Raw genomic sequence first — 25,603 nt, forward strand, 5'->3', positions numbered from 1 at the left:
ACACTTCAAAAAAAATGTATCACCTTTCTTTTACATACATAAATCAAAAGACTTTTTAGGAATAAAATCCTAACAAGCATAATGGTTAATTTTAATGTATAAGTTAAGTTTCCCTACTAGCTCAATTGGTTAGAAGGTCACAGGCCAAATAATATTTTTATTCTTGATGTATATAAATTATAATATTTCTTAATCAAATATTAAACTATATATATATATATATATATATATATATATATATATATACATATAAGAGGGGAGTCTAATTCATGAGAGAGTTTATTAAGTAAGTCCCAATTGTATGGAAATTGAGTAATCGCAGCAACGTCAATTTTGTTCCGTGCTAATTTAATTTTAATCTATTTGACTTTGGTCAATTTTTATTTATCTCTCCCAAACTTATGGGCCTAAGTTTTAATTGGATTTTAACCTAATTTGGATCTTCAACCCAATTTCTGGTAGTTAGGAACTCCTTGTAATTATCATCTGATGTGGAAATAGATTCTCGGGCAGCGCGAGACGTCACATCTTCACTTAATGGAACACCAGTCTTCTCGTGCTTCTTGCTTGCGTGCCTGCGACAAGTGGGACCGCAGTCCGACTCAGCATGAGACGGTTCAATCCAGTCGACTCACATGCTGACGTCAAATAGTTATGAAAGCCCCATCTCAACCGTCCATTTAATTTCTGATTTGATGGCTTCCATCATGCCTTTGACTTGCGCATGTGTTTTGATTATTTCAAAGAGGGTTACGATTTATGTACCGATTCATGTCTAATCACCATGTTATTAGACTAAATAAAATCACATTATTATCATGATGTGATGGATGTTCATGGATGGATAACATCGGCTCTTTTATATATATATATATATATATATATATATATATATATATATATATATATATATATATATATATATAATAATAATAATAATAATAATAATAATAATAATTAGTCCACCAGTGACGTGGCTTCAGAAAAAAAAAAGTTTTGGAGATAAGAATTTTTTATTAAAAAAATTTGAGATAAAATATGATCATCCTGATTTATTTTGCTTGACATACTACTTATAGAGGGAATTGTTTTTTTAATGCTAATAGAATATTCATAAATGAGCCGATCGAACTTTAATTAAAATTTTATTATATCAATTAAATACTAATAATATCTACAATAATAATACACTGGCCAAATATTTTTCGTGTCAATTTCAGTTTGAAAGGATCTCATGTTTCATTAGCATTCGATTATAAACTAATTAAAGGAGTAATTTTGACCAATAATCATCGTTTTCTTTTTTGTCACAATCCGTTATAAAGAAAGAAAGAAAGGTTTTTTTGTTTGGGATCGATCGTCCGCAAAGGGTATTATAGTAAAAACGGACATTGATAGTGTGTCCACGCCATCTCGATATTATCCCCGTCGCTTTCTTTATTCTGTGGGCGATGAGGCCGTATCATTTCCTGGCGGAGGAATGAAATAAGAATGCGCAAAAGGCGGAGCGAAAGGGAATCCTATTCGTTTCGTAAACCTTCCGATCCCGCTGGCAAGTCAGTTGGATTTTTTTTTTGGAGCCCAAACCTGGTTTGACGCGAGGCATCGGCGTCGATCGCCGACTCAAGGTTTCCCAGCCCTAGAGGAAGTGCGGAGCGGTAAAAATCCGGTTTCTATTTCCTGGAATTCCTCCGGCCGGGATGGGATTTTTTTTTTTCTTTTTAGGGTTTTCATTTGTGATTTTTTTGGTCTTTCTGATGTCTCTTCTTTTCTGGTGGTGGTTATCCGTATGGAATTGAGGTGTGAAATTCTACTTATTTCTTTGTTTGAATTAATTGATCGTGGTGTATTAAAAAGAAAAAAAAAACTCTCTGATTTTTCTTCGTAGGGTGTGGCTGTTCTTGGTGAACGATATGTCTTGATGTGTGCTTCTTATTCCAAATCGCGTTATTTGCGGCGCTTTGGAACAGATCATTTCGTTATAGAATAAGCGTGAAAGAAAATCCAATCCTTCTACTCGAATGCAGCAATTTATCTTGTTTTAACATGAATGGCTTTTTTGCTCTAGTTTATCAATCGAGAGGTCTAGTTATGTTTGTGCTAACGAAGATATCATCTTTTGAATGGCTCGAGTAATATAAAAGCTTCTCTAGTTCTTTTTTTTTTGTCTTTAGATATTTTGTTGCTGTATTTTTCGTCCATCGTATCACAGGAAGATCAAAGTTAATATTATACATAACTTAGTATTGTGAACTTGTGCAGATTTGTATTACTATAGATTACTTGCAAATTTTTTCTAGCTATGACAATCTTCCATTTTCTGTGGCGCAACATTTATATTATGTGCTTCTTTTGTTACTTCCATAGTTACATTAAACAAGATATGATTAAATCACGTGGAGCTCATAGCATCAGGCATTCTGAGGAGAGACTTGAGTAATGTAGTAACTGTTCGAGGAGTCTATTGGTTACGTTTTTCCATTTTCATGTTTCATATACTTTCGAGGGGCTTATAGCATCAGCTTTTTCATATTCATAATTTTTAGTTGTCGATTAGTGTATATTGTTCTGAAGAATAGATGTGTCTTGGTACCTTGTTGATGAAATAGCAGAAATACCCTGAGATGGGCGATGCAAAGGATGATGTGGATGCAGAGTTTCAAGAAAGAGGGGTGAATGAAGCAGATTCTGACGATGAAGCATATGATCAATATGTATGTTTATTTCTACTTTCATTTTGTTCATATTTGGGTGATTCATTCTGATTTAAGCTACTACCAACATCTTTCATTTTGCGGTTCCATTATTCGCCTCATTGTAGTTTATTCTTTGTTTGATATTCATTGGAGAATGATTTGAATTTTTAATTCCAGAATGGCAAGGTAACTGATATTTCAGCAGCTCAAACAAGAAAAGGAAAAGATATCCAAGGAATACCATGGGATAGGCTAAACTTTTCAAGGGAGGACTATAGGCGAACTAGATTAGAACAGTACAAAAATTATGAGAATGTTCAAAATTCTGGAGTAGAATCAGAGAAGGCAGGAAACCTGAAAAAACTCTTGATCGGTTTAATTACTATCTTCTTTCATTATTTGTAATGGTAATCTTGCTTGTAGGATTGCAAGCCAACAGAGAAAGAGGGTGTATATTATGATTTCAGGAGAAATTCGAGATCAGTGAGATCAACTATTCTTCATTTCCAGGTAAGAAAGAAATGGTAGATATTGGTGCTTTTGCTATTTTGATTCCTTTAGCCAGATTGCTTTTGCGATAGGGATATTTTGAATCTATTGTAATTAGGATTTAACACTACCATCTTATTTATCTGGTCAATGGCAAGCATTTTATTGGCATCGTAAATTTTCAGTCACAATTTGATCAGCCAATCAACAAAATTAAAGTTGTGAAAGATAATTATTTGAGAGTCCAATTGGCATACATATATAATTCAAGTTCATTGATGCAATATTGGCTAGTGAATACTGGGGTTTGTTTGGAACTTAGTATCACAATTTGTCTTAACGGATTATAAAATCAAAATTTCTTCTCCTCTTTCCTCCTCATTATAGTCATGTTCTTCATGGGCATTTGATTTCAGCATTTAAATCCCCAAGTTATTATTAGTTCTTTGAAATCTCTTTCGGTAACCCATAAGAAAAATGACCCAAGAAGAGTTGGAAGTTCTGGCTTTGATATTCATGCTAGGAGGGTTGTTCTCCATGCTTTGGATTTACAGTGTGGAAACATGGTTATCTCTTTATTAAAAAGTGAATAAACCATGTATTTGTGTATATTTGTGCTTATATGGTGCAAATGTATTTTCTCTATTATGCAGGTGCTTTGAGGCTTTATTCATAAGTGAAAAAATTATGTACTGATGTATGGTTGATCTTTAATGTTAATAATAAAAATTGTTGCATTCAGCTATTATGAAGTTGTTAGCTCGATTTCAATAGGAAAAAGAGGTGTTGATGTATGTGTGTGTGTGTGTGTGTGTGTGTATATATATATATATATATATATATATATATATATATATATATATATATGTATGTATATATATATATATGTATATATATATATGTATGTATATATATATATATGTATATATATATATGTATGTATATATGTATGTATATATATATATATATGTATATATATATATATATATATATATATATATATATATATATATATATATATATATATATATATATATATATATATATATATATATATATATACTGTATCCTAACAAAATAATGGTCTTTCTCAACCATGATGTGTTTATACAAAACAATTTGGTGTTATGACTTGCTAAGGTGGCAGAATAAGATTTGATATACAGGTTGCCAATCTTAATTTAGGTAAATCTGAGTGGAATTTGCGGCTAATGAGTATTATATAATATTTTTGCAGCTAAGGAATTTGGTTTGGGCTACTTCCAAGCATGATGTCTACTTGATGTCACACTATTCTTTGGTTCATTGGTCAGCTGTAACTCGAAATAAATATGAAGTTCTGAATCTTGCAGGGCATGTGGCACCACGTCAGGTGTGTGTTCTTGGCTATGGTTTCAAGTACTTATTGAAGCCATGTGAAATTAGTCCATTTATTTTTTTGTTCATGTTGGACAATTTCAAGTTTACAATTACCTGTAATTTGGTCTCAGAAACACCCAGGAAATTTAACTGAAGGATTTTCTCAGACTCAAGTTAGTACATTAGCAGTAAAGGATAAGTTGCTAGTAGCAGGTGGATTCCAAGGAGAAATTATTTGTAAAGTAATCTTCTTTATCATTCTCTATTGCTATATTTTTCAAGGATAAATTATATGAGATTGCTGATTTATCTATCCAATAATGAGAAAAAGAATTGAAAAACAATCATCTGATGTTCTTTTACCTTGATATGAAATCAGTATTTAGATCGAGAGGGAATAAGCTTTTGTTGCCGGGCAACATATGATGACAATGCAATCACAAATGCCATTGAGATATATAACAGTTCCAGGTAGTTAAGTTTTGTAACACTTCAATTTCCTTCCTTCTATATTTGATCTGACTTGAATATTAAAATTTATTTAGCGGTGCTCTTCACTTCATGGCTTCAAATAACGACTCTGGAGTTCGAGACTTTGACATGGAGAAGTTCCAGCTTTGCAAGCATTTTCACTTCGATTGGCCGGTTAATGTGAGTCACTCTATTTGTTTCTGTGTTCCTCTTTTGTAGAGTTGGCAGTGTGAACATCTGTTGTGAATTCATTGTGATAGTTTATGGTGGGTTGATTATAGATCTGGGTCGGTATTCTACAACCCGAATAGGTTAAGCGAATCCGCTGATAACTAATGAACTCGTGATGGAGACACCAATTGTGTTTATTCTGCTCCTTTTGGTGATCTAGACAATTTGAGTAGCTTTGTCACATAGATGCAATGGAATTTCATGTTGGATTATTTTTCCTTCTTATTGTAGTTGCTACCTATGCTGCTAGTTTTTGTTGGGTCTTCCTCACCTCTTTTTTTCATTGGCAGCATACATCTCTTAGTCCTGATGGAAAACTTCTTGTTGTCGTCGGAGACAACCCTGAGGGTGCATTGATTGATTCTTGTACAGGAAAGGTGAGTAGGGTGACTTTTGGTTTCATTCAGGATGATAACTGGGGTTAAGTAACCCGTGTTACCACTGCAACTTGAAATCCTAAACTTGGAAAAATAAGTTTGAGAGTTACGCATTGTCATCCTACTATTGGTAATGACAACCAATTCTAAGAATTTGATTCAGTATCAAGTTAGTGACATCTGGTCTTTTGCAGACTGTCCAGATCTTACGAGGCCACCTGGACTTCTCCTTCGCATCAGCATGGAATCCAGATGGCTATACGATAGCCACTGGTAACCAAGACAAGACCTGCCGTGTTTGGGATGTTAGGAATCTCTCCAAATCTCTTGCTGTATTGAGAGGCAATCTTGGTGCAATAAGATCAATCCGCTTCACCTCTGATGGTCAGTTTATGGCAATGGCTGAGCCTGCAGACTTTGTTCACATTTTTGATGTAAGAAGCGGGTACAAAGAGCGACAAGAACTGGACTTCTTTGGTGAGATCTCCGGTATATCATTCAGTCCAGATGCAGAGGCTCTCTTTATAGGTGTATGGGATCGCAGCTATGGTAGTCTCCTACAATACAACCGCATTCATAATTTCTCATACCTCGATTTACTCCTTTGATAGGAAAGTAAATTACCGTATCACGCTCCTCATGCGCCCTAAGTTGTTTGATGTCTCCGACCCTTTGCATCGGTTAGGGATCAAAAGGAGGTGGCATTTTTCAGGCCTGTTAAGTTTCAATAAGTTTGAACTCATTCAATGTAAATGGAATGTACAAATGCACCTGTGAGATCACATCAAAATTGAAAAGAAACCGAAATGAAGGTAGCCTCCAGAAGCTATCCTTCAAAAGATTATCTCCATGTTTCTTGTTTTCATCTTTTTCACAATAAAATATCTTTGTTGTCAGTCCCGAATTAATGTATTTTGATCTTGAAGGTTTTGCTTGTGTGTTGATGATGAGCTGTCTTTGCTTTCAACATGGTAACTTGGTGTTCTTCCTTTCATCTTCTAGACACTTGCCTGCGCTTCTCCATCAACAGAGTTGTAGACTAAAACTATGGTTCTGCAAGTGACTGAATCCGTCAATACCAGTGTAATTTTTGCATGATTGATGTCTCAACACACAGAAATAAAATCATTTATTTGTATGTTTCTAAATACTTGTGAAGATAGACAGATTTTAGATGATGGAAACAAGTGAGGATTTTAAACCGTGAACAAAGCTTCAAAGGAAAATTATGGCAAGTAAGAAGACTCTGAATATTATATGGAAGTCTGCCAGTTTCCAGTCTTCTCAAAGAGGTATATGTTTACCTTTAATTTTCTTTCACCATATTTCTGATAATTAGTTAATCAATGCACCATCATCAGAGCCTGAAAAGATGTAACCAATGGCATGATATTAACAGAGATGCCTTAATCACTGTACACATTATGCTACTTGCCATATACTTATGGATGTGATCCCATCATCAAATATTCAAAGGGGGTGATTTCTTCTTAGCATGCCTAATCCTTTCTTATCTCGGCATATGCTCCTCTCTCTTAGGTGACTCGTTCGCAGAAACAGCAGGGATGCAATTAATTGCAGGAATCTGTGAAGCCTGCCAATGTCAAACCAGTCATCGGAAAAGTCCAAGTTGACTCGACACAAGACTGATTGGACTGAAGAAGCGTCTGTCCGCTGCAAGCATCGGATGGGTTTGAATCAGGGATTCATCACCAGCTTTGAGATTGTCAATATCATTCATTGTAGAGGGAATTATGCTCGTGGGCTTCGGTGCATATGGAGGATAAGATACGGAGAATGGAGAGGGGTTCAAAAGGAGAGGAGGGTGCGAAGGATGGAAAAGAATTATATGGAGAGAGATTGTGGTAACTAATTGCAGTCGGATTAGATGGAAACTTAGGCACTCCAAATCCCTGCGCAATCTCATCAATCCCCATCGCACGGCTCCCATTCGTCCTCCACGAGTCGGTTTCTCTCTCACCACCCCCACCAACAGAGCAGTATAACGCATGGAAGCCACCCCCGAGCGATGGTCGGGGGGGCGAGATTAATTGTTGCGGGATTCCACCTCTTCCTCCATTACTGTCATTACTGCCATCTCCGAATCACTCTTCTTCGCCTCCTCCTCCTCCTCCTCTCCCCCCTTCCTCCCCCCTGTGGCTCTCACAGCCTCGCCACTGTCTCCAGCTCTGCTTTCCTTCTTTGCAGCCTCCTTTTTCGACTGAGGAGAAGAGCACAGGGAGTTGCCAGCTCCATCGATTGGCTCGCCGCCTCCTCTCCCCCCCCACCCCTTCTTCTCTTGATCCAACGAAAAATGGGTGTCTTTTTTATCCAATCTGCTTCCCTCGAGCTCGTCATTTCGTTTTCTCGAGGTTGATAGATCCCGTATGCGTCGAAGGCGGCTCCAGCTGGAGATCACGCCATGTTCAGCTGAGGTTGCTGCTCTTGTTCTTCGCCTCGCTGTGGGATCCAAATAGGTGTTGACATAGCTGGGTTTGAGTTTTTGTTGGTAACCGAACAAGGTGTTCTTTGTCGTAGTTATTGTGCTGTCGTTGCTGTTTTTCGTGGGAAGCTGTGGCTTCGGCTCTGTTTTATGACCTTTTGGGTTTCGGAAACTGATAGATAGGGAAGAGGCAGCTTCTCGCCATCAACCCGAGAGTGAGTTATTTCCTTCGTGAGCTGAAACCATTATAGTGTCTTCGGTTCACGTACGTGCCTCCACTTCTGATCCCTCGCTCTCATCTGTTGCTCAGGAATGGCAGCTCGTATCGTGGAAGGTAGAAGCCACCATACGACCTGGGATGCTGCAGTGGCAGCAGAAGAGCAAGCCCACGAGGAGCTGACCAAGAACACCCTGCGGCTTCGGATCAAGTGCCCCAAGACCGGAGACGAGAAAAGGGAAGCAGCGGCTCAGGTGGCGGTGTCTCCATCTGGTGATAGTGGTGTGATAGTTGACCAATCCACCGGTGGTGCTGACGGGGATCTTGCCGGCGATGAGGATGCTAACGCCGAATCTGCATCGGAGGTCAAAGAGGTGGTCGACGAGGGTTGTGGCAGCTTCAAACGCATGCATGCAAACAGGAGGGCGGTGGTCCCAACATGCCCCGAGTGCGGGAAGACCTTCCCCTCCGATAAATCATTGTTTGGCCACCTGAGGTGCCACCCGGAGAGAGACTACAGAGGAGTTAATCCGCCTCCGGGTGCGAGGAAGAAGCCGCAACCCGATGCGTACTCGTCGATCGCGAGAGTGCCGCCCACCACCAAGTGGTCAACCGCGAGAAGAGGGCGGAAAGGGACGGCTGGTGACAGAGACGACGAAGCGATTGCCGCTGATACCCTGTTGCTTCTGGCTGATGGAAAGCCGCAGCGTCCGGAGACCACTATCACCACTGAGGGGGAAGACACTGATACGAAACAGATCGCTGGCACTCATTTTGCTGGCACCGATGGGATTGGTTGGGATCAGAAATCTGCTGACATGGACGCCGGCAGCTACGGTAATGAACTGATATCGAGCTACAAGAGATCAAAGAAGAGGAAGATCAAAGAGCTGGAACTGGTGAACGGGTCCGGCACATCTGTTCGTTGTCGAAGGTATCAGTGCAGTGTATGCTTCAAGACTTTCTCTTCTCACCAGGCACTGGGAGGACACCGAGCCAGCCACAACAAGAAGAAGAGCAATCCCGTAGAAGCAGCGGCGATCCCTGACGAGAACGAAGGTGGCAACCCGAAGCATGGCGAAGATTTGATCCGTGCAAACGGTGCCGTGATCAAAGCGGAGATGGCAGAACATCGATGCACGAACTGCAACCTGACGTTCCGAAGCGGGCAGGCACTCGGGGGCCACAAGAGACGGCACTTCAATGAGTTGCAGCATCAAGCTCCATCGTCTTCTCCACACTCATCTGAAAGCGACAAGGGAGCGAATGGGCTGCTACAGAATCGAGTTACATCTTCTTCAGCGCACTCATCTGAGAGCTACAAGGGAGCAAAACATGGGCTGTTTGACTTCGACCTCAACGAAGTGCCGGAGCTCTAACCACAAGGAGACCACACTGCCTGCATCTCCAATCCTCGATTGCATTATTGGCTACTAACTAGTTTTAGCTACAAGATTTCAGCATCGTCTCCTTCAAAATACTCGCGCACTTGTTTTCCAGTCACAAATGAATAGTAGAAATTAAATATTGCACCATTTGCCTCCGATGCGATAAAGAGTATCAACATATGTAAAAGAGAAAAAAAAAAAAACACACACTACTTTTCTTAATATTCATCAAGAAAAATAAATTTTAAATTTAGAAGAGTTAATCTTTTGATTAGTGAGAGTTTCATAAGTTTGAAATATTGTTTTAAGGATGGAATGATAAGATTTGCTGTTGGCTCCAAAGCAAAGTAATATCTTATGGGTATACATAAAGATTGAAGGTCACTTAAATACAAAATAGAGTGATTTGCATTTCTAAAATATTTCAATTAAGCAAACAAGGATATAAAGAGGTTCTTCTTGGCACAATCCTTTTTTTATCTTTTAAAGAAGAAAAGGAGGAACCATTAATATGGCATTAAAGCAATAATACCAGCAGCACCAAAGACTGTATGAAATGTAGAGAAAAATTTTATTGGAAAGAACATATCACTGAAGTCATCTGAATTTGGTGTCTAAAACATACTTCAGATTTGATCTAGCTTATATTTTTGTTATAAAAGTTAATTTATAATCTTGTATCTTTGTATTAGGAAAAGATGCCATGAGAAGGTGCAAAAAAAAAAGAAGAAAAAAAGAAAGGTTGTATTGAATAAGGTCACTACTAACACAAGTGCATGAACCTTTGAATAGGTACAATGCATCATCTAATCCCTATAAATAGACAGAAATTTATTTATGGCATTAAGTGTGTAGAAAAAGTTGTCATTATTGAGAAGCATTGTAATTACGTTGGTCTTTTTGTTTCCACCATTCCATCAGTCACTTCTTCTCATTTTCTTTCTTTTTTTTCTTTTAAATCAGATTGGTATTAGGTTGATTTTATAAATGACTTCCAACTTATGAGAGAGAATTATAAAAAAAAAAAAAAAAAAAAAAGAATATCCCTCCCTATTATATATCTTGAAATGGGGGAATGAAATCATGAATAGGTAGGTGCATATAAATAAAATAGTATTATTGTGTTTGATAGAAAAAGTTACATGCAGTTTTGAATAGATACATCACCCTTGTGATGTCACCTTTAAAATATGTACTCTTAACGCTTACAGACAGATACAGATAGGAGTTTATGATATTGAACGTATAAAAGAATTATAATTGACACTCTTTAGCCAGGATTTCATGCAAACCACTTAAAGATATCAGCATACTCTCCAACCATAGGCAGTGGGATGTGATGTCAAATAAGGTTCATAGCCTCCCACTTGGCACACCAGGTGGTGTTGTCCTATCGGGCAGTTTCATGAGAGCCTGCCTCATCTTCCATACTCCATCTCATGTCTCGTTTAGATTGCCATGCCCACCGCCACTGCAAACACCTCATATTTCTCTCTCGAATTGCTTCTCTTTCTGAGGGGAGACAAACCAATGGCAACTCAAGCTCTTCTCTCTCCAATGGAAGCTGGGAGACAACTCCTCGGAGGAGGAAGACCTCTCCAGCCTTCCGTCTCCACATCTATCGACTCTCCAAGAAGGGCTTCGTTCGTTGTTAGAGCAGCTTCCACACCCCCACTTTGAAGGTCATACGCTTGTTCATATTTTCATCTCTCAAACTTCATGCGAGGAGCAGATAGATTTCATGCATTAGATTTGATGTCAGACTTCCGAAAACATCATTGAATGCACTATTGGGCGACTTTAATGACTTGTTGTATATAAACTGTTCTTCGCTGACATGAATCATCTTGTCAACTTGTCAGAAGGAGCAGATAGGCAAACTCCGGTTTGCATCCAAACAATCCCTCTCTTACTTGGATGGAAGGTAGACTATATTTCCTGACATGGAGCATAACCTACGCACCGCAGGTGCGATCGCGCCGGAGACTCTGGGGAAGCTCGGCATGAGACCAGCCGAGACTGCTCTTCCGTGGTTCAAGACCGGGGCAATACCATCTGCAGGAACATGCGCCTACTGGGCGGACCCCTACACTCTCTTCGTGCTGGAGACGGCGCTCATGGGGTTTGCGGAGCACAGGAGGTTCCAGGACTGGGCAAAGCCGGGCACCATGGGGAAGCAGTACTTCTTAGGGCTAGAGAAGGGGCAGGGTGGGTCAGGAGACCCTGCTTACCCTGGAGGACCTTTCTTCAACCCTCTTGGCTTTGGGAAGGATGACAAGTCACTCAAGGACTCGAAGCTGAAGGAGGTGAAGAATGGGACGCTGGCTATGTTGGCCATACTGGGGTACTCTGGGCAGGGGGGGGCTTGTCACCGGGGTTGGGCCATCTCAGAACCTGTTGGATCGGTTGGCTGATCCAGTGCACAACAACATCCTGACCAGCCTCAACTTCCACTAGGAGCAGGTTCTCTCTGCTGGTAGAATTCTGTATCTGAACATTACCTGCACAGAATTCTTTATCTTGTGTCTTTCAGCGGACACTTGTCGTTAGTATCATCCTGCAATGGACTGACTGTATCATTGTTCGATAGAGATCCGAGGGTGCAAGTCATATTCTACTATCATGTAGCGGTACCAGTCATGTTTGTGGAAATTTCATGTGTGAAAAAACCTTTTGTTTCTCGCTTCAAGTATAAGATGAGCATGTAAAGCCTTGAATCAACCCAGAAACCAGTTACATAATGGAAAGAGACTAGGAAATGGATGTGCTTACATATGAAGAATCCTTGGAACACATTCGACCTAGTTCTAGGATTTCGTGTTAATCCTTCATGAACACCATAATATTCCCCCCATGATGTTATCCTGATTCCTAACAGTGTTTGTGTCCGCTTACCATCTACTAGTCTCAACAACTTATTCATTGAAAGGTACTCCATGAACATATATTGATATTAGAAAAGTTCAGTCTCACATTATTGATAAGATGCAGGAGGAATTAAAGCAGAAAATGGAGGTTTGATGCTTAATGCAAGTTGCCGAGACAAAAGCAGAATAAGAATACATAAGTTCCAGTTCAGAATTTATTAGCAACAAGAAGAACAAACATTGTTCACTGTGCAATGGAAACTCTTAGCCATTGTCAAGAGGAACTAGGTGGTGATGCACTGATCATTCTCACTTCACATTAGGTTTTGCTTGAAGTCCAATGCACTGAAATTGTAAAGAAGGAAAATGTTTCAAAACCAGCAGGAAAACATCAAATTAAATACATGATCTATTTTGAGATTCTGATTCTTAAGTTTTTGCCAGCTTGATTCATTTGATAACTGTCACTTTCTAGCTGTACTAGAAGCAATCTGCCAAAGAAACTCTGCATAATTGTAGGATCAATGCAGGATTCGCGAGTAATACATCAAAGGTCCCTTTTGACCTGTAGGAGACTGGAACACGGTGGGGCTTGACAGAAAAAGGTCATGTCCTTCTGAAGTGATTCCTTGATTCGTGAAACTGGCGCTGACACTTGAATATGCATTCGGAAACAAGATTCTTGGGCAATCTCTAATATGATGTTGCAATGGATAGCAAGAGAATGGCCTATTAGGCAAAGTGGTTGCCGAATTTGATAGGCAGCCTTTTAGAATCAGCCTCATGCTTGGGTGAGCCATCGATCACAATCACCTTGTCCAGTATATGATGAGATGAGTTGAGCTTTGTACTCGATTTCCTCTGCTGAGTTTGTTGATCCCTACAACCATTTTGCAGTGAAGCCCATGCAAAGCCACCAACTGAGGTGCTAGGGAGATATAGGGGCATCCGGTGATCACACATTGGTAAAACCTGAGCCAATGGCTGGAGATCCACTCGAAAGCTGATTATGCTGATATGGAGAAATCTCACGCTTCAAGTGATTGTTGCTGGATGCACAATGATTCACCTGTTGTGTGCTGCAATCCAATGCAGTAGTTTGAGGTTGCACAATCTCTTCATGGTTCACCACCATCAAATTTTTGCCCATCAACCTTAGTATAGGACTGGAAACAGAATGAAACTGTGATTGTGGTGATGGCATAGGTGAAGATATCTTGACAGCAAAATCTAGTGAACTTTTCATGGAAACTGACTGATTTGGTGGTCTGATGTTTGAGTTTGCTGTTGCACTAATTAATTCTATGATCTTGGTGCGCTAATTCGAACAGAGCTTAGCAGTATAACTCGTGGAGGATACATGAGAGAAACCGACTCGTGCCTTCCATGCGTTATACTGCTCTGCTCTGCTCTGTTCGCCCGGCTCCCATTCGACCTCCACGAGTCGGCTTCTCTCTCACCACCATCACGAACAGAGCAGTATAACGCATGGAAGGCACGAGTCGGTTTCTCTCATTCGTTCTCCACGAGTTATACTGCTCTGCTCTGTTGAACAGAAGTCCACGTGTCATACTGCTCTGTTGAACAGAGCAGAGCAGTTGTTCTCTCACAATTGTTTCTCTCTGCTCTGTTCAATAGAGCAGTGTGACTCGTGGACTTCTGTTCAACAGAGCAGAGCAGTATCACTCGTGACGGACGAATGAGAGAAACCGACTCGTGCCTTCCATGCGTTATACTGCTCTGCTCTGTTCTCACGACTCCTATTTGTCCGCCACGAGTCGGTTTCTGTCTCACCACCATCACGAACAGAGCAGTATAACGCATGGAAGGCACCCCCGAGCGATGGTCGCGGGGCGAGATTACTTGTTGCGGGATTCCACCTCTTCCTCCATTACTGTCATTACTGCCATCTCCGAATCGTTCTTCTTCGCCTCCTCCTCCTCCTCCTCCTCCTCCTCTCCCCCCTTCCTCCCCACTGTCACTACTAACACAAGTGCATGAACCTTTTAATAGGTACAATGCATCATCTAATCCATACAAATAGACAGAAATTTATTTATGGCATTAAGTGTGTAGACAAGTTGTCATTATTGAGAAGCATTGTAATTACGTTGGTCTTTGTTTCCACCATTCCATCAGTCACTTCTTCTCATTTTCTTTTTCTTTTTTTTCTTTTAAATCAGATTGGTATTAGGATGATTTTATAAGTGACTTCCAACTTATGAGAGAGAATTATAAAATAAAAAAAAATAGAATATCCCTCCCTATTATATATCTTGAAATGGGGGAAAGAAATCATGAATAGGTAGGTGCATATAAATAAAATAGTATTATTGTGTTTGATAGAAAAAGTTACATGCAGTTTTGAATTGATACATTACCCCTATGATATCACCCTTCGAAGTATGTACTCTTAACGCTTACAGACAGATAGGAGTTTTATGATATTGAACGTATAAAAGAATTATAATGACACCTCTTTCGCCAAGATTTCATGCAAACCACTTAAAGATATCATCAATCAGCCTACTCTCCAGCCTTTGGTTGTGGGATGCGATCTCAAATATGATTCATAGCCTCCCTCCCACTTGGCACACCAGGTGGTGTTGGTCCTATCGGGCAGTTTAATGGGAGCCTGCCTCATCTTCCATACTCCATCTCATGTCTCGTTTAGATTGCCACGCCCACCGCCGCTGCAAACTCTCTCTTGAATTGCTTCTCTTTCTGAGGGGAGACAAACCAATGGCAACTCAAGCTCTTCTCTCTCCAATGGAAGCTGGGAGACATCTCCTCGGAGGAGGAAGACCCCTCCACATCTTCGAGCAGCTTCCACACCCCCTCTGAAGGCCATACGCTTGTTCATATTTTCATCTCTCAAACTTCATGCGAGGAGCAGATAGATTTCATGCATTAGATTTGATATCAGACTTGGGAAAACATCACTGAATGCACTCTTGGGCGACTTTAATGACTTGTTGTATATAAACTATTCTTCGCTGACATGAATCATCTTGTCAACTTGTCAAAAGGAGCACATAGGCAACTCTGGTTTGCATCCAAACAATCCCTCTCTTACTTGGATGGAAGGTAGAGTATATTTCCTGACATGGAGCATAACCTACGCTTCCACCACTGTTTCTGCGGTGAACATATATTGACATTAGAAAAGTGCAGTCTCACATTATTGATAAGATGCAGGGGGAATTTAAAGCAGAAAATGCAGGTAATAAGTTATGAAGAGATACAATCACATAAAATGGATTCTTAGTACTCTGCAAAGTCAGTATGTATTTGTGGGGGAACCATCACCACAATCTATCACTTAATCAGAAGAATGAACTCACAAATCTTGTGAGAAAAGGTAATATAAGAAAGTATGTATTTGTGGGGGAACCATCACCACAATCTATCACTTAATCAGCAGAATGAACTCACAAATCTTGTGAGAAAAGGTAATATAAGAAAGCAACCAATGAACTGTTGGTTTACAGATGCATACACTGCTCTACTAGCTGGACCTTTCATATAATTTATGATTAAACGCCCTCCAACATGTCAAACTGATCTCTGACCGGTAGTATTTGACGTTGGTGTGTTCACTGCTTGCTATCTTGCATCCAGAGATAGTGTTTGGGCAATATTAAATCCACAAAGAATCTGATCAAAACAGAATAATTGTGCATATGCAGATTCAACATGATGACATATGACAGGAACATGCTCACCGCCGAAATGCATTGCTCTCATGGGCTGCTGAGCTTCCCTGCGAGTAGTAAGCACGACGACGGACACTCTCTTCTATCGTAGCACTCCCTCCCTTTTCAGCTCCATATATGCTATTTTCAGCAGCAACCAAAAAATTCTTGCCTCTTGAAAAGCTTGCCCTCATTGCTTCTTGGGCATCAGCCTCCGTTGCTCTCTTCAACCGCTTCAACCTTTGCTCCTCGTGGAGCTCTGCATCCAGTTGCATCTCTCTTAGCCGAGCTGCTCTCTCTTCCTCCGACATCTTTGGTACACCGCGACGACGGTTATAGCCAGGCTGTTCTCTTTGCCTGCTGGTTTCCCTGTTCTTGTCTTCCATGCCAAGCTCAGAATCAGTATGATGTTGTTCAGACGCAGAATAATTAGACCTTGTCCCATCTTCCTTGTGAGTGTATCTTGAATATGAATGGCCTATGGATGAGTGCTTCTCGTTCTTTGAGTGGATATGTTGCTGACGCTCTAATATTGTATGACGATACTTCCCCTCTTCCTCACACTCACCTGCCCTTCTTGAATCTGAATAATCCTTCAGAGAATGCTTATCATACTTGGAACTTCTGTGCTGGTAATGTTCATATGTCGGGCAATCACTCTTTTTTTTCCCTTCTGCACCTTCTTTAGCATCTTTAGAATCTGAATGATCTCTTGATGAATGTTTCCGACGCTTCGACCTACCTTCTTGCTGTACAGATGTTTGACGCTCTCTTGTCTTCTCTTCCTGAGTATCACTTGTGTATTCTGAATCAGAATAACATCTCAATGAGCGTTTATCAAGCTTTGACCTACTGTGGTGATGATCCTTATGCCTTTTCATTTCTTTCTTATCTTGCTTCTTCTTTTTCTCATCTTCTACCTGTAAAATCGAAAAGATTAGTGATTCAATTGCAGATGTGATATGCTTATAATTCGAACAACAATTCTTCATTTGTATTCTTAAGCCACATAATCATTTAAGAGACACAGGAAAGAAAAAATAATTTTTAATAGCAAGCAACTTTATAAAATATTGATTCTCTGACTTGGGGGGTCCAGTTTGCTGACAGCCTGATATGGAAACAAAGAACAGTACTTCATGAAAAAAGTTAATCTATGAAATAATGGCATGGAACTAAAAGGATGAAAGGGTTTTTGGCCACAACTTGCCATCATTTGAGCAAACTGTGGTGATTTTGGCAAACACATAACCACAAAACCAAGCACAGGAAGGTGTAATTTAATAAAAGAGTCAAACAAAATTTTGAGATCTGATAATTGTAACTATGCAGATTATTTAGAGAAGAAACATGTTTATGGACATTCTAGCATCCACAAAAGGAAAACAGACAAAACCACTTACAGATTTCTGAATCATTGCCATCTTTATGGGATTATTCTTTATTCGAGCAAGTGCTTCCTGCTCACGCTGACGGATAAGGAGCAAAGGGTCAGAGTGAAGTTTCCTCCAAGTATCATTTGCAGACTGAGGCTTATCCTCAAATAGAGCTCCAGGAACGACAGCCTGACATACATTAAGAACTTATCACATGTTATATTACATCATAGGAACAATGAGGAAGGTGCATAATGAAAACCAAAAAGTATTGATAAAAAGATGTAACGACAGTACAACATACGAGCAGTTAAATTGAGAACCAAGATGACAACATTAAACATTAATATACCAACATATAAGACGGCTAGTTTTAAGAAATGCATAAAGCACATTCCAACTTTTCAATCAAGAAGTGATGCAAGCAAGCAAACAAACAAAAACGAGCTATAAAAAAAGGCAACAACGGATCTACAGGAATAATGAACACTTGATATCATGCATGTCTCATGATATAGCAAAGAAACTTTCCACATGTACAACATGGTGGCACAGTATTACACTGCGTCCAACAGCTAGCATATCAAAAGGCAGCATGCAAAAGCCTCAATCAGACATATTTAGTAAATACTTATTTTACTCACCTAAATCTACAGTAAAAGCCAACATTGTAACAGTACTCAGTCCATTCCATCCACATATACAAATGTTTATTTGTGAAAGATGTAAACAAAAGGAAAAAAAACAGGCTCCAGAAAGAAGAGAATAAAGGTGGGTGTACAATTACAGTATCCACAATAGCATACAACATTTTTAAATATATCTTGCATATATTAATATATGATTTTTCACAAGAGAGACTTCCTATAGTCACACACCCTTATTCTGATCCGCCGAAGGATCATTGTTGTGTTCTACATATAACAGAAATGTTCTGCTGATGTACCGATAGCTAAAGCAGCATAGCTACAATGGATCAATAATTTTATTCTTAATGAGGTGAAGAGTTGGGACTTGGTAACACCACAGATAGCAAGGAAAGAGACGGGGAGTGCTCCTTTTGCTATATGGGATGAGATTTCAAAGATAGAAGTGAAGGAAAGCAACAAAAAAAGAAGAAAGAAAGAAGAGGAAGGACACAAGCACAGAGAAAAAGAAAGAGAAATGTAGCATAATGATGAATATCTACTGTAAGAAGAAAAATTAGCATTCTGATGCTACTCTTGAGATGTATTTAGTTCATAATTTTCCTAGTTTAGTGTAGTTGTAGAGCTTGCAAACAATCAAAATATGTTGTTTTAAAAGTAAAAAATTCATGGAGCACTAGCAAAAAAATGGTTTCTAGCTATCTGTCCTAGCCATTTTTTGCCCATGTGGTCAGGAGTATAGGTTGAAAATTACTTTATCTCTTTACATAAAATGAAAAAAGTTTATAAGAAAAGCATATCTCTAAAATTTTAAGCACTCAAACTCTGGGACACTTCATGCATCTAGAAAATGCCAATCCATGAAGCCACAGTATAGGAGCACTTTGCTCAAGTCACATATAGGTGTCGGAGCTTAAAATGATATGTCGAATATCCTGCTTACCACTGCAAAAAGGTGAAATATTTACTGTTAAACTATTAAATGTGACTGTCAAATATTTTATTTATTATCACCTTGATAATGCACTTACAAATCATGTACCAGCCATGATGAATCAACTATCTACTCATGGTAAATTGACATATGCATTTTTTGTATAATCACATATATTTATTAGGTTTGATCATTGATGACAGCTGAAGTGGCAGTTTCCGAAGATTTTTGGGAACGGTGAAAATGATCAAGGGTCAGACAAATCATAGTGAAACTTTAAATAATTAAGAGAAAAATGTATGGTGAACATGATCGAGGGTCAGACATATCATAGTGTAGCTTAAAATAATTAAGAGAAAAAAAAAACTTGAGCGTGCTCAAGTTTGTGATAAAAATTCTTCTATGTTTCACATTAGTTCTTTTATGAAAAAGTAGACAAAAACAAAAAAGCCTCCGCTATTCCAAGTCCATCTTTGAACGTGAAATCCCTAAGGCAACTTATCAAGATAGTCATTAATATATAATTGGGTTAAAGAATTTTGGCCACCTTAAAATTAATGCAGGTGTTGCCCGAAATTCCATATCTACTGGAGTTCTAAAATAACTAAACTATTACTAATAAATAATTCGTAAGAGACATGTATGACTGATGTCGTTCGTAGCCAAAGTGATGGAAATTCTTAGATGTTACTGAATACTCTGAAAATGGGTTTTCCTATTGACAAAATTCAACACAAAAAGAAGTTCCATGAAATAAGAAGTGCATCTGGTGCCTGAAGCTCCCAGCAATATGAGGTGTAGGGAAGGGTAATGTACACAGTTGTAGCCCTAAAAATAAATGTTCCACAAAAGAGAAAGATATACATGATTATGATTATCATCCAGTGATACTAGAGGTCAGCAAATCATGGTTACAAACTTTTCATATCGTGGTATGATAAAGTAATAACTTGTAGCAAACAGACAAAGCTTCTCATGCTCATCTGATAAAGTTGTAGATTGATGCCAAAGAGAAATCTCTTTAATATAATACTAATTTTATAAAAAAACTCTAATGTAAGATAGCCAAAGAAAAATCCCTTAAATCAATTTAGTAGAAAAGTTCATGATGCATTTATTAACCAGCTATTAGAATGGCATTCATTATTAAACATAACTTAACGTACTCAAAATCGTGAAAGAAAGCTTTTATTTCTAGTAATGCTTATTTGGATTTTTTTCCCTAGTACCGATTATTAGGTTTAACTAGCAATGATGAAACAATCTCCAAATATCCTGTGCTTCAGGACTTTCTTGCTAGGAACTGTCTGACTGGGCAATTAAAGATACTTTGAGAAAGCATGTATGGCTTTTCCTTGCTTCAGAAACAATAACGTGTAAATAGTAATAGAGCAAAGAGATGATAAACCAGAGGGATAGAAACCAATAAATATTATTAAGTCTCCATATGATTAAATTTATTGTTGTCTCCGCTCTCCACACTTGGAAAAAGTATTGTTAAGTCTCCATATGCTTAAATATCTCATTCGGGATTGTGATATTTCTTTGATGCAACCTTCTATAAAGTTATTGTTCAAGTACATGACTGTATTCTGAAGCCCCGTTCAAGATGTAGAAAATTGGACGTTCAATTGATGCCTAACAACATCGCCATCACGATATACGCCATATCTTTATACCCAATCATGATGATTCACAAAAATGAAAATCATGATAAAAGTACATAATAATCCTAAAAGAATTGTACCTTGGAGGAACTAGCCTCGGATGTTGAGGTAGTGGAAGCCGCCGCTGGTGGTGCTTGAAGAGCCTTGAACCCATCTGAGCTCCCCTTTCCCACCGCCAATCCTGACTCGTAGAGAAAATCCAACCTTTCTTGCCTCCTAATCGGATCAATCCCAGACAATAGCACAACGTCAGGAAAGCATGGCGCTAAGAAACAATCAACGAAACATTTTTTTTTCCTCAAACAATCAAACAGAACCCTAACCCTTACCCTAAAATCAAGAAACTAAAGAAGGAAACTTGGGGATCGGGGCTTACGGGACGAGGCCGGCCTGTTCCTGGAGGAGGCGGAACTCGGACTTCTCGCGCTCGTCCTGGATCTGCTTGCGGAGCTCCTCGAGCTTGCGCTGCTCGGCCTCATGCTTCTGCTCCGCCTTCCACACGTTCTCGATGTTCCGGAGGCTCCCGGTGTGCCATCCCTTCTTGTTCAGAAATTTCAACGCCATCTCGTCCTCCAAGAACCCCTCGCGATCTCCTCTTGTTCGATCTTTTTCTTGCCCTTCTTGATCTCTCCTTCCCTCTTGTCTTCGATTTTGATCTTTCTTCCCTAATTGAGCGATTTTGATCAGATGATGGAAAACAACGAAAACCCTAGCTCAAGTTGTCATCAAATCAAAGGCCAACGCACTTCACAGAAACAATACAAAAAATTTCAAGCGCGATAAAGGTATCAGAAAACTAGCTAGGGTTTAGAAGAAGGAAACTTACCTCAACGGGCAAGGAAGACCAGATACACAGAGTTCCGCCGTGCCGAGGGTTCCGCCGTGCCGTGTCGAGGCGAGCGAGCGAGCGAGCGCAAGGGTTCCGCCGTGCCGAGGCTTCCAAAGACTCAGAGTTCTGACTCGGTCAGCACGATCTTTTATATCATAGGAATTGAGCCGTGAGGTCGGCATCTGATGGTTGGAGTACTGATCTGAGCCACACAATTAATCGAGCCGTGCTTGGGTTTGAGCTCGACGATTGTGAACTGAATGTGAATTTGTGAAAAGGTTCGGGTTCGGTGAGGCTCCTCGGCTTGGTTCAACCGGATCGATTACTTGGTTGATTCGGATGAGCCTATAGCACGGACATTTTACTGTAAAATTCATAAATAATATGTATTATCTTTATTATCATTCCTTTCCTAATAAATTATTATATTTTTAAAAATATATATATATATACTTAAATTTAAGATAAAATGAAAATATATATAGATATATATATATATATATATGGATTTTTATTATAATTTATTTTGAAATACGATGAGACCTTAGTAATTTTCATCTAAAATCGTTCAAATTCTCATACTAATAATTTTATAACACCTTCAGGCTTATAGTAAAGTGTATATTTATTATTAATTAAAATTGAGTTATAATAATTTTTATTAGAGTTATAAAGTTTTGATTCAGTGATAAAAAAAATTATAAATCTATTCATGAATATTCTAACTAAGATTTTTTTATATCATTAATTCTGATAAATAAAATAATATTATAAGATTTTTCAAGAATTATATGCCTTAATTTAAGATTATGTAAAAAAATAAACAAGGACTTATCGTCCTTTATTTTGAAATATATTAAAATATTCTTAATTTTCATTCAAGATCACTAAAGAACTCTCAAATGAAATATTTTATGAAACCTTGATACATATAAAAAGATTAACGATTAACAATTATGAGAATTTGAGTTAATTAAGGTTAAATTTTAAAATCATAATCGGTTTGGTTGAAAGTAAAATAGTATAATTTTATTTAAAAATAATATAATCGATTCGGTTTAACACTAAATCGATTTGGGCGGTTCGATCTAACTGGGTTTCCACGAGAAATTAAAAATTATAATCATCAATTATCAAATGAGTGTGTTATCCCAAAAATCTAAAATTTAAAAATTTCGAAATAAATTATATATATGTATATATTTATTTATTTATGTCGCCGTCATGGTGAGCTAAATTAAGTATTAATTAAAATTCTAACTTATACCAATATCTTTTTTATCACCGACACAAAGCTAAATATATTAAAATGTTTTTGACATTTATAAATTTTGTGGTAACTCAAATAACTTGATACCAACAATGACTAGAAATTATTAGTGTGGAGTTTCTCAATAGAAGAGGATACTGATATTTGGAGTAATATAAATGCTATGTTAAATTTTATAATGATAAATAGGTTATGCCAATGCAGGTATAAAGTGTTATCGTCCAGATAATGATTGATTTTGGATGTCAAAATTTGTTGATCTAGAAAAAGGAAAGGACATAAAGCTATTTTTATTATATGATATGATAAAAAAAGGACTTTTTCTTTTTTTCTTTCGCATTAGAAAAAAACTTTTCCACTAAAAAAAATATAAATAGATTACCCACTAAAATGGGAACAAAATTCTCCTAATTACATCCGAGTTTGACACATAAACAAAGAAATTTGGAGGGTCAATTCTCTCTTCAAGTTGGGTAACTTGCTCTTTAAGTTCATGTATAATGTCAAGCAAATATGATGAACCAACTAAAACAAACAAAAGGCTATGAACAGTAAGTGAAAGCCCTTTCTTCCATCTCTCTTCATCTTCTCTACAAACGTACAGAGTTACATCATTTCAGGTCGAAGGTGTTCTTGTCTTTCATTAAAGAGATTAGCATCCGACACTAAATGCCGCACTGTCTCTGCATGCCCCTTCGTGCCATGGCCACGTTTTCCCTGCTCACCGGCATCTCCCTGCACCCAGCAGCATCTACCCTACACAGCTTCCCACCACCAACACGAGACCCCTGCCGCCTCTCCCACGACCCAAACGGCACCCTTCTCCGCGAGCACGCCGCCGGTGGTCCTCCCGTAGGAGCTGAACCATTTTGCTCGCACATACTCCCTCCGCCTCCACGGCGGCACTTGCATGCCCGCGCCTCTGATGGACTCCGCTGCGGCGGCGCACATCAGCTTCACGACGCGCTCAAGCAAGTCTCGGCTGCCGACGAACACCGTCGGAAGAACGCGGAGGAGCATCACGTAGTCGGTGGTCGGCCTGGCGATCTCGAATTCTGCGGCAAGATTGATGTCCACGATGTAGCGTGCGCCGCCCCTGGCGATCACGTCGATGTACTCGTGGTAGCCGCCAGGGACTCTGTCAGCTCTCTCCCATGAGGACTTGCAGAGCCCTGAAAGAAGAAGACTTCAGTTAGTCTAAGAGATGATATTATGGGAGAAACAAGTTTGCTTGCTTAACATAATAACAAACAGATGACAGAATCTTTTTCTCTAGAATTTTCACGACAAATTCTTGTAGGAATTCACGTCAAATGTACATCTCCAAGGATTTCTAGATTGTTGCTTTGGCCGGATCCAAACAATGGACACAAGGCCTTGATCATCAATGTCTATGCAATATTATCAACCTAATAATACCAAAGAGACTCACCAGCATCCAACCCTTTCTTTCGGAGCAAACTGACGACCCTTCTTTTAGCCCCCTTCGTAGACCCGACCACCTCGAGGGCCCCTTCCGCCGTTGCTCGAATCCGACCCGACATCGAGTCTCCCTCCGACTCGCCCAGCACGGCCTCGAGCGAGCGCCACCAGTCTCCGCCCCGGAGCCCCTCCTCCCTCCACGACCTCAACCTACTCCCATTTGATCGTCGCTTTCGGCCGTCCCTCGCTTCCGGATCCTCCTCGACGTCATAGAACGAGTCAACGAGGTCGGCCAGCTCGTCTGCCGAGTCGGGAGACTCCTCGGCCGGCTCGCCTCCTGCCGAATCCCAAAGCCGCGCCCTGGCTGTCTCGTCCAGCGGCGCTGTCGCCCTTTTGTATCTCCCCACCGCTCCCTCCTTCCTCATGCCTAACTCCCAAAAGAAAACTTCTACTTCTTCGGAAGAAGGGGGGGGGGGGAAGATATCTACAGTCGACGAGCTCCGAGACGGGATGGATATGGTCGACGCTCACGTGGCAGATGACATGGCTCATGGCCCACAGCTCGTGGCTGGTGAGCCCTGTCGTGCCAACCGTCGATTCGACGAACAACGGTTAGATCTTATGGCACGTAGTGATTGCGGGTCAGCATTGGCAGGTGACGGTGACTGAGGTTGGTCGAGGCCACAGGTTTCACGTGTGATCACGTGACAGCAGCAGGACGTTCACGTGTGACATGCGAACTCGTCGTGGCCGTAACGAATTGCGTGGGTTTTAGTAGGCAGCGAGAATTAGTCTAAAAGCATTGAACTGGTTGAGTGGCGACCAGGTTCAATGAAACTGATTCGGAGATCAGATACAATGAAAGCGATAGATCTCCAGCTGCGTTTACCGCATAAAATTAGAGGATAAAATTGTTATAATAAGCGCATTAAGGTAAGTCATTAGTTATATTTTCCAATTCGGGAAGGTAACCGCATGAGAAGTACCTAACTTGTACGCAAAAGAATTACGCAAATACTATAAATCATTATTAACTTATATGTACTTTTTTTAATTTATATTTTAATTTCATCTATTAGGTTATCACATAGTTCAAAAAACGTATCTATTTGACATGCTTGATAACTCTGTTGAGCACATCTGATTTTTATATGATCATCAATATAGGTGTGAGGATATCAAGAATATATGATCTAAAGCAGCTGTAGATAATCCGTTTTAATTA

General features: G+C 39.4%; 4 protein-coding genes and 1 pseudogene across 8 annotated transcripts; 3 read left to right on the forward strand and 2 right to left on the reverse strand.

Annotated features, from left to right (window-relative positions):
* Positions 1-1,448: 1,448 nt before the first annotated feature.
* LOC135651785 (uncharacterized WD repeat-containing protein C2A9.03-like) lies at positions 1,449-6,519 on the forward strand. 4 transcript variants are annotated; one of them, XM_065172207.1, is made up of 10 exons: positions 1,449-1,658; positions 2,610-2,714; positions 2,874-3,041; positions 3,120-3,206; positions 4,423-4,557; positions 4,676-4,786; positions 4,924-5,015; positions 5,090-5,195; positions 5,537-5,623; positions 5,818-6,519. In XM_065172207.1, the coding sequence occupies exons 2-10, from the start codon at positions 2,625-2,627 to the stop codon at positions 6,229-6,231; spliced, it is 1,290 nt and encodes a 429-aa protein (XP_065028279.1). In that variant the 5' UTR covers positions 1,449-1,658; positions 2,610-2,624; the 3' UTR covers positions 6,232-6,519. The 4 variants fall into 4 exon arrangements, with proteins under 4 accessions (XP_065028279.1, XP_065028282.1, XP_065028278.1 ...); XM_065172206.1 differs by having other exon boundaries at positions 1,450-1,658; positions 2,613-2,714; XM_065172210.1 differs by lacking the exon at positions 2,874-3,041.
* A 481-nt stretch (positions 6,520-7,000) lies between these two features.
* Positions 7,001-9,962, forward strand: LOC135651786 (zinc finger protein ZAT1-like). Its single transcript, XM_065172211.1, has 2 exons — positions 7,001-8,281; positions 8,377-9,962. The coding sequence occupies exon 2, from the start codon at positions 8,379-8,381 to the stop codon at positions 9,660-9,662; it is 1,284 nt and encodes a 427-aa protein (XP_065028283.1). The 5' UTR covers positions 7,001-8,281; positions 8,377-8,378; the 3' UTR covers positions 9,663-9,962.
* A 993-nt stretch (positions 9,963-10,955) lies between these two features.
* LOC135651362 (chlorophyll a-b binding protein 3, chloroplastic-like) lies at positions 10,956-12,360 on the forward strand (annotated as a pseudogene).
* A 3,507-nt stretch (positions 12,361-15,867) lies between these two features.
* On the reverse strand, positions 15,868-21,813 carry LOC103969736 (uncharacterized). Of its 2 annotated transcripts, none has more exons than XM_065172342.1 (5): positions 21,684-21,813; positions 21,234-21,522; positions 20,938-21,073; positions 17,637-17,798; positions 15,868-17,153 (listed from the first exon to the last, which is right to left on the reverse strand). In XM_065172342.1, exons 2-5 carry the CDS (start codon positions 21,419-21,421, stop codon positions 16,260-16,262), a joined length of 1,380 nt encoding a protein of 459 aa, XP_065028414.1. In that variant the 5' UTR covers positions 21,422-21,522; positions 21,684-21,813; the 3' UTR covers positions 15,868-16,259. The 2 variants fall into 2 exon arrangements, with proteins under 2 accessions (XP_065028414.1, XP_065028415.1); XM_065172343.1 differs by having other exon boundaries at positions 21,234-21,602; positions 21,684-21,779.
* Positions 21,814-23,425: 1,612 nt separating this feature from the next.
* On the reverse strand, positions 23,426-25,099 carry LOC135650821 (uncharacterized). Its single transcript, XM_065170430.1, has 2 exons — positions 24,389-25,099; positions 23,426-24,128 (listed from the first exon to the last, which is right to left on the reverse strand). The coding sequence occupies exons 1-2, from the start codon at positions 24,801-24,803 to the stop codon at positions 23,713-23,715; spliced, it is 831 nt and encodes a 276-aa protein (XP_065026502.1). The 5' UTR covers positions 24,804-25,099; the 3' UTR covers positions 23,426-23,712.
* Positions 25,100-25,603: the final 504 nt, after the last annotated feature.

This window comes from Musa acuminata, chromosome BXJ3-10 (assembly GCF_036884655.1).
Source record: "Musa acuminata AAA Group cultivar baxijiao chromosome BXJ3-10, Cavendish_Baxijiao_AAA, whole genome shotgun sequence".
NCBI lineage: Eukaryota > Viridiplantae > Streptophyta > Magnoliopsida > Zingiberales > Musaceae > Musa > Musa acuminata.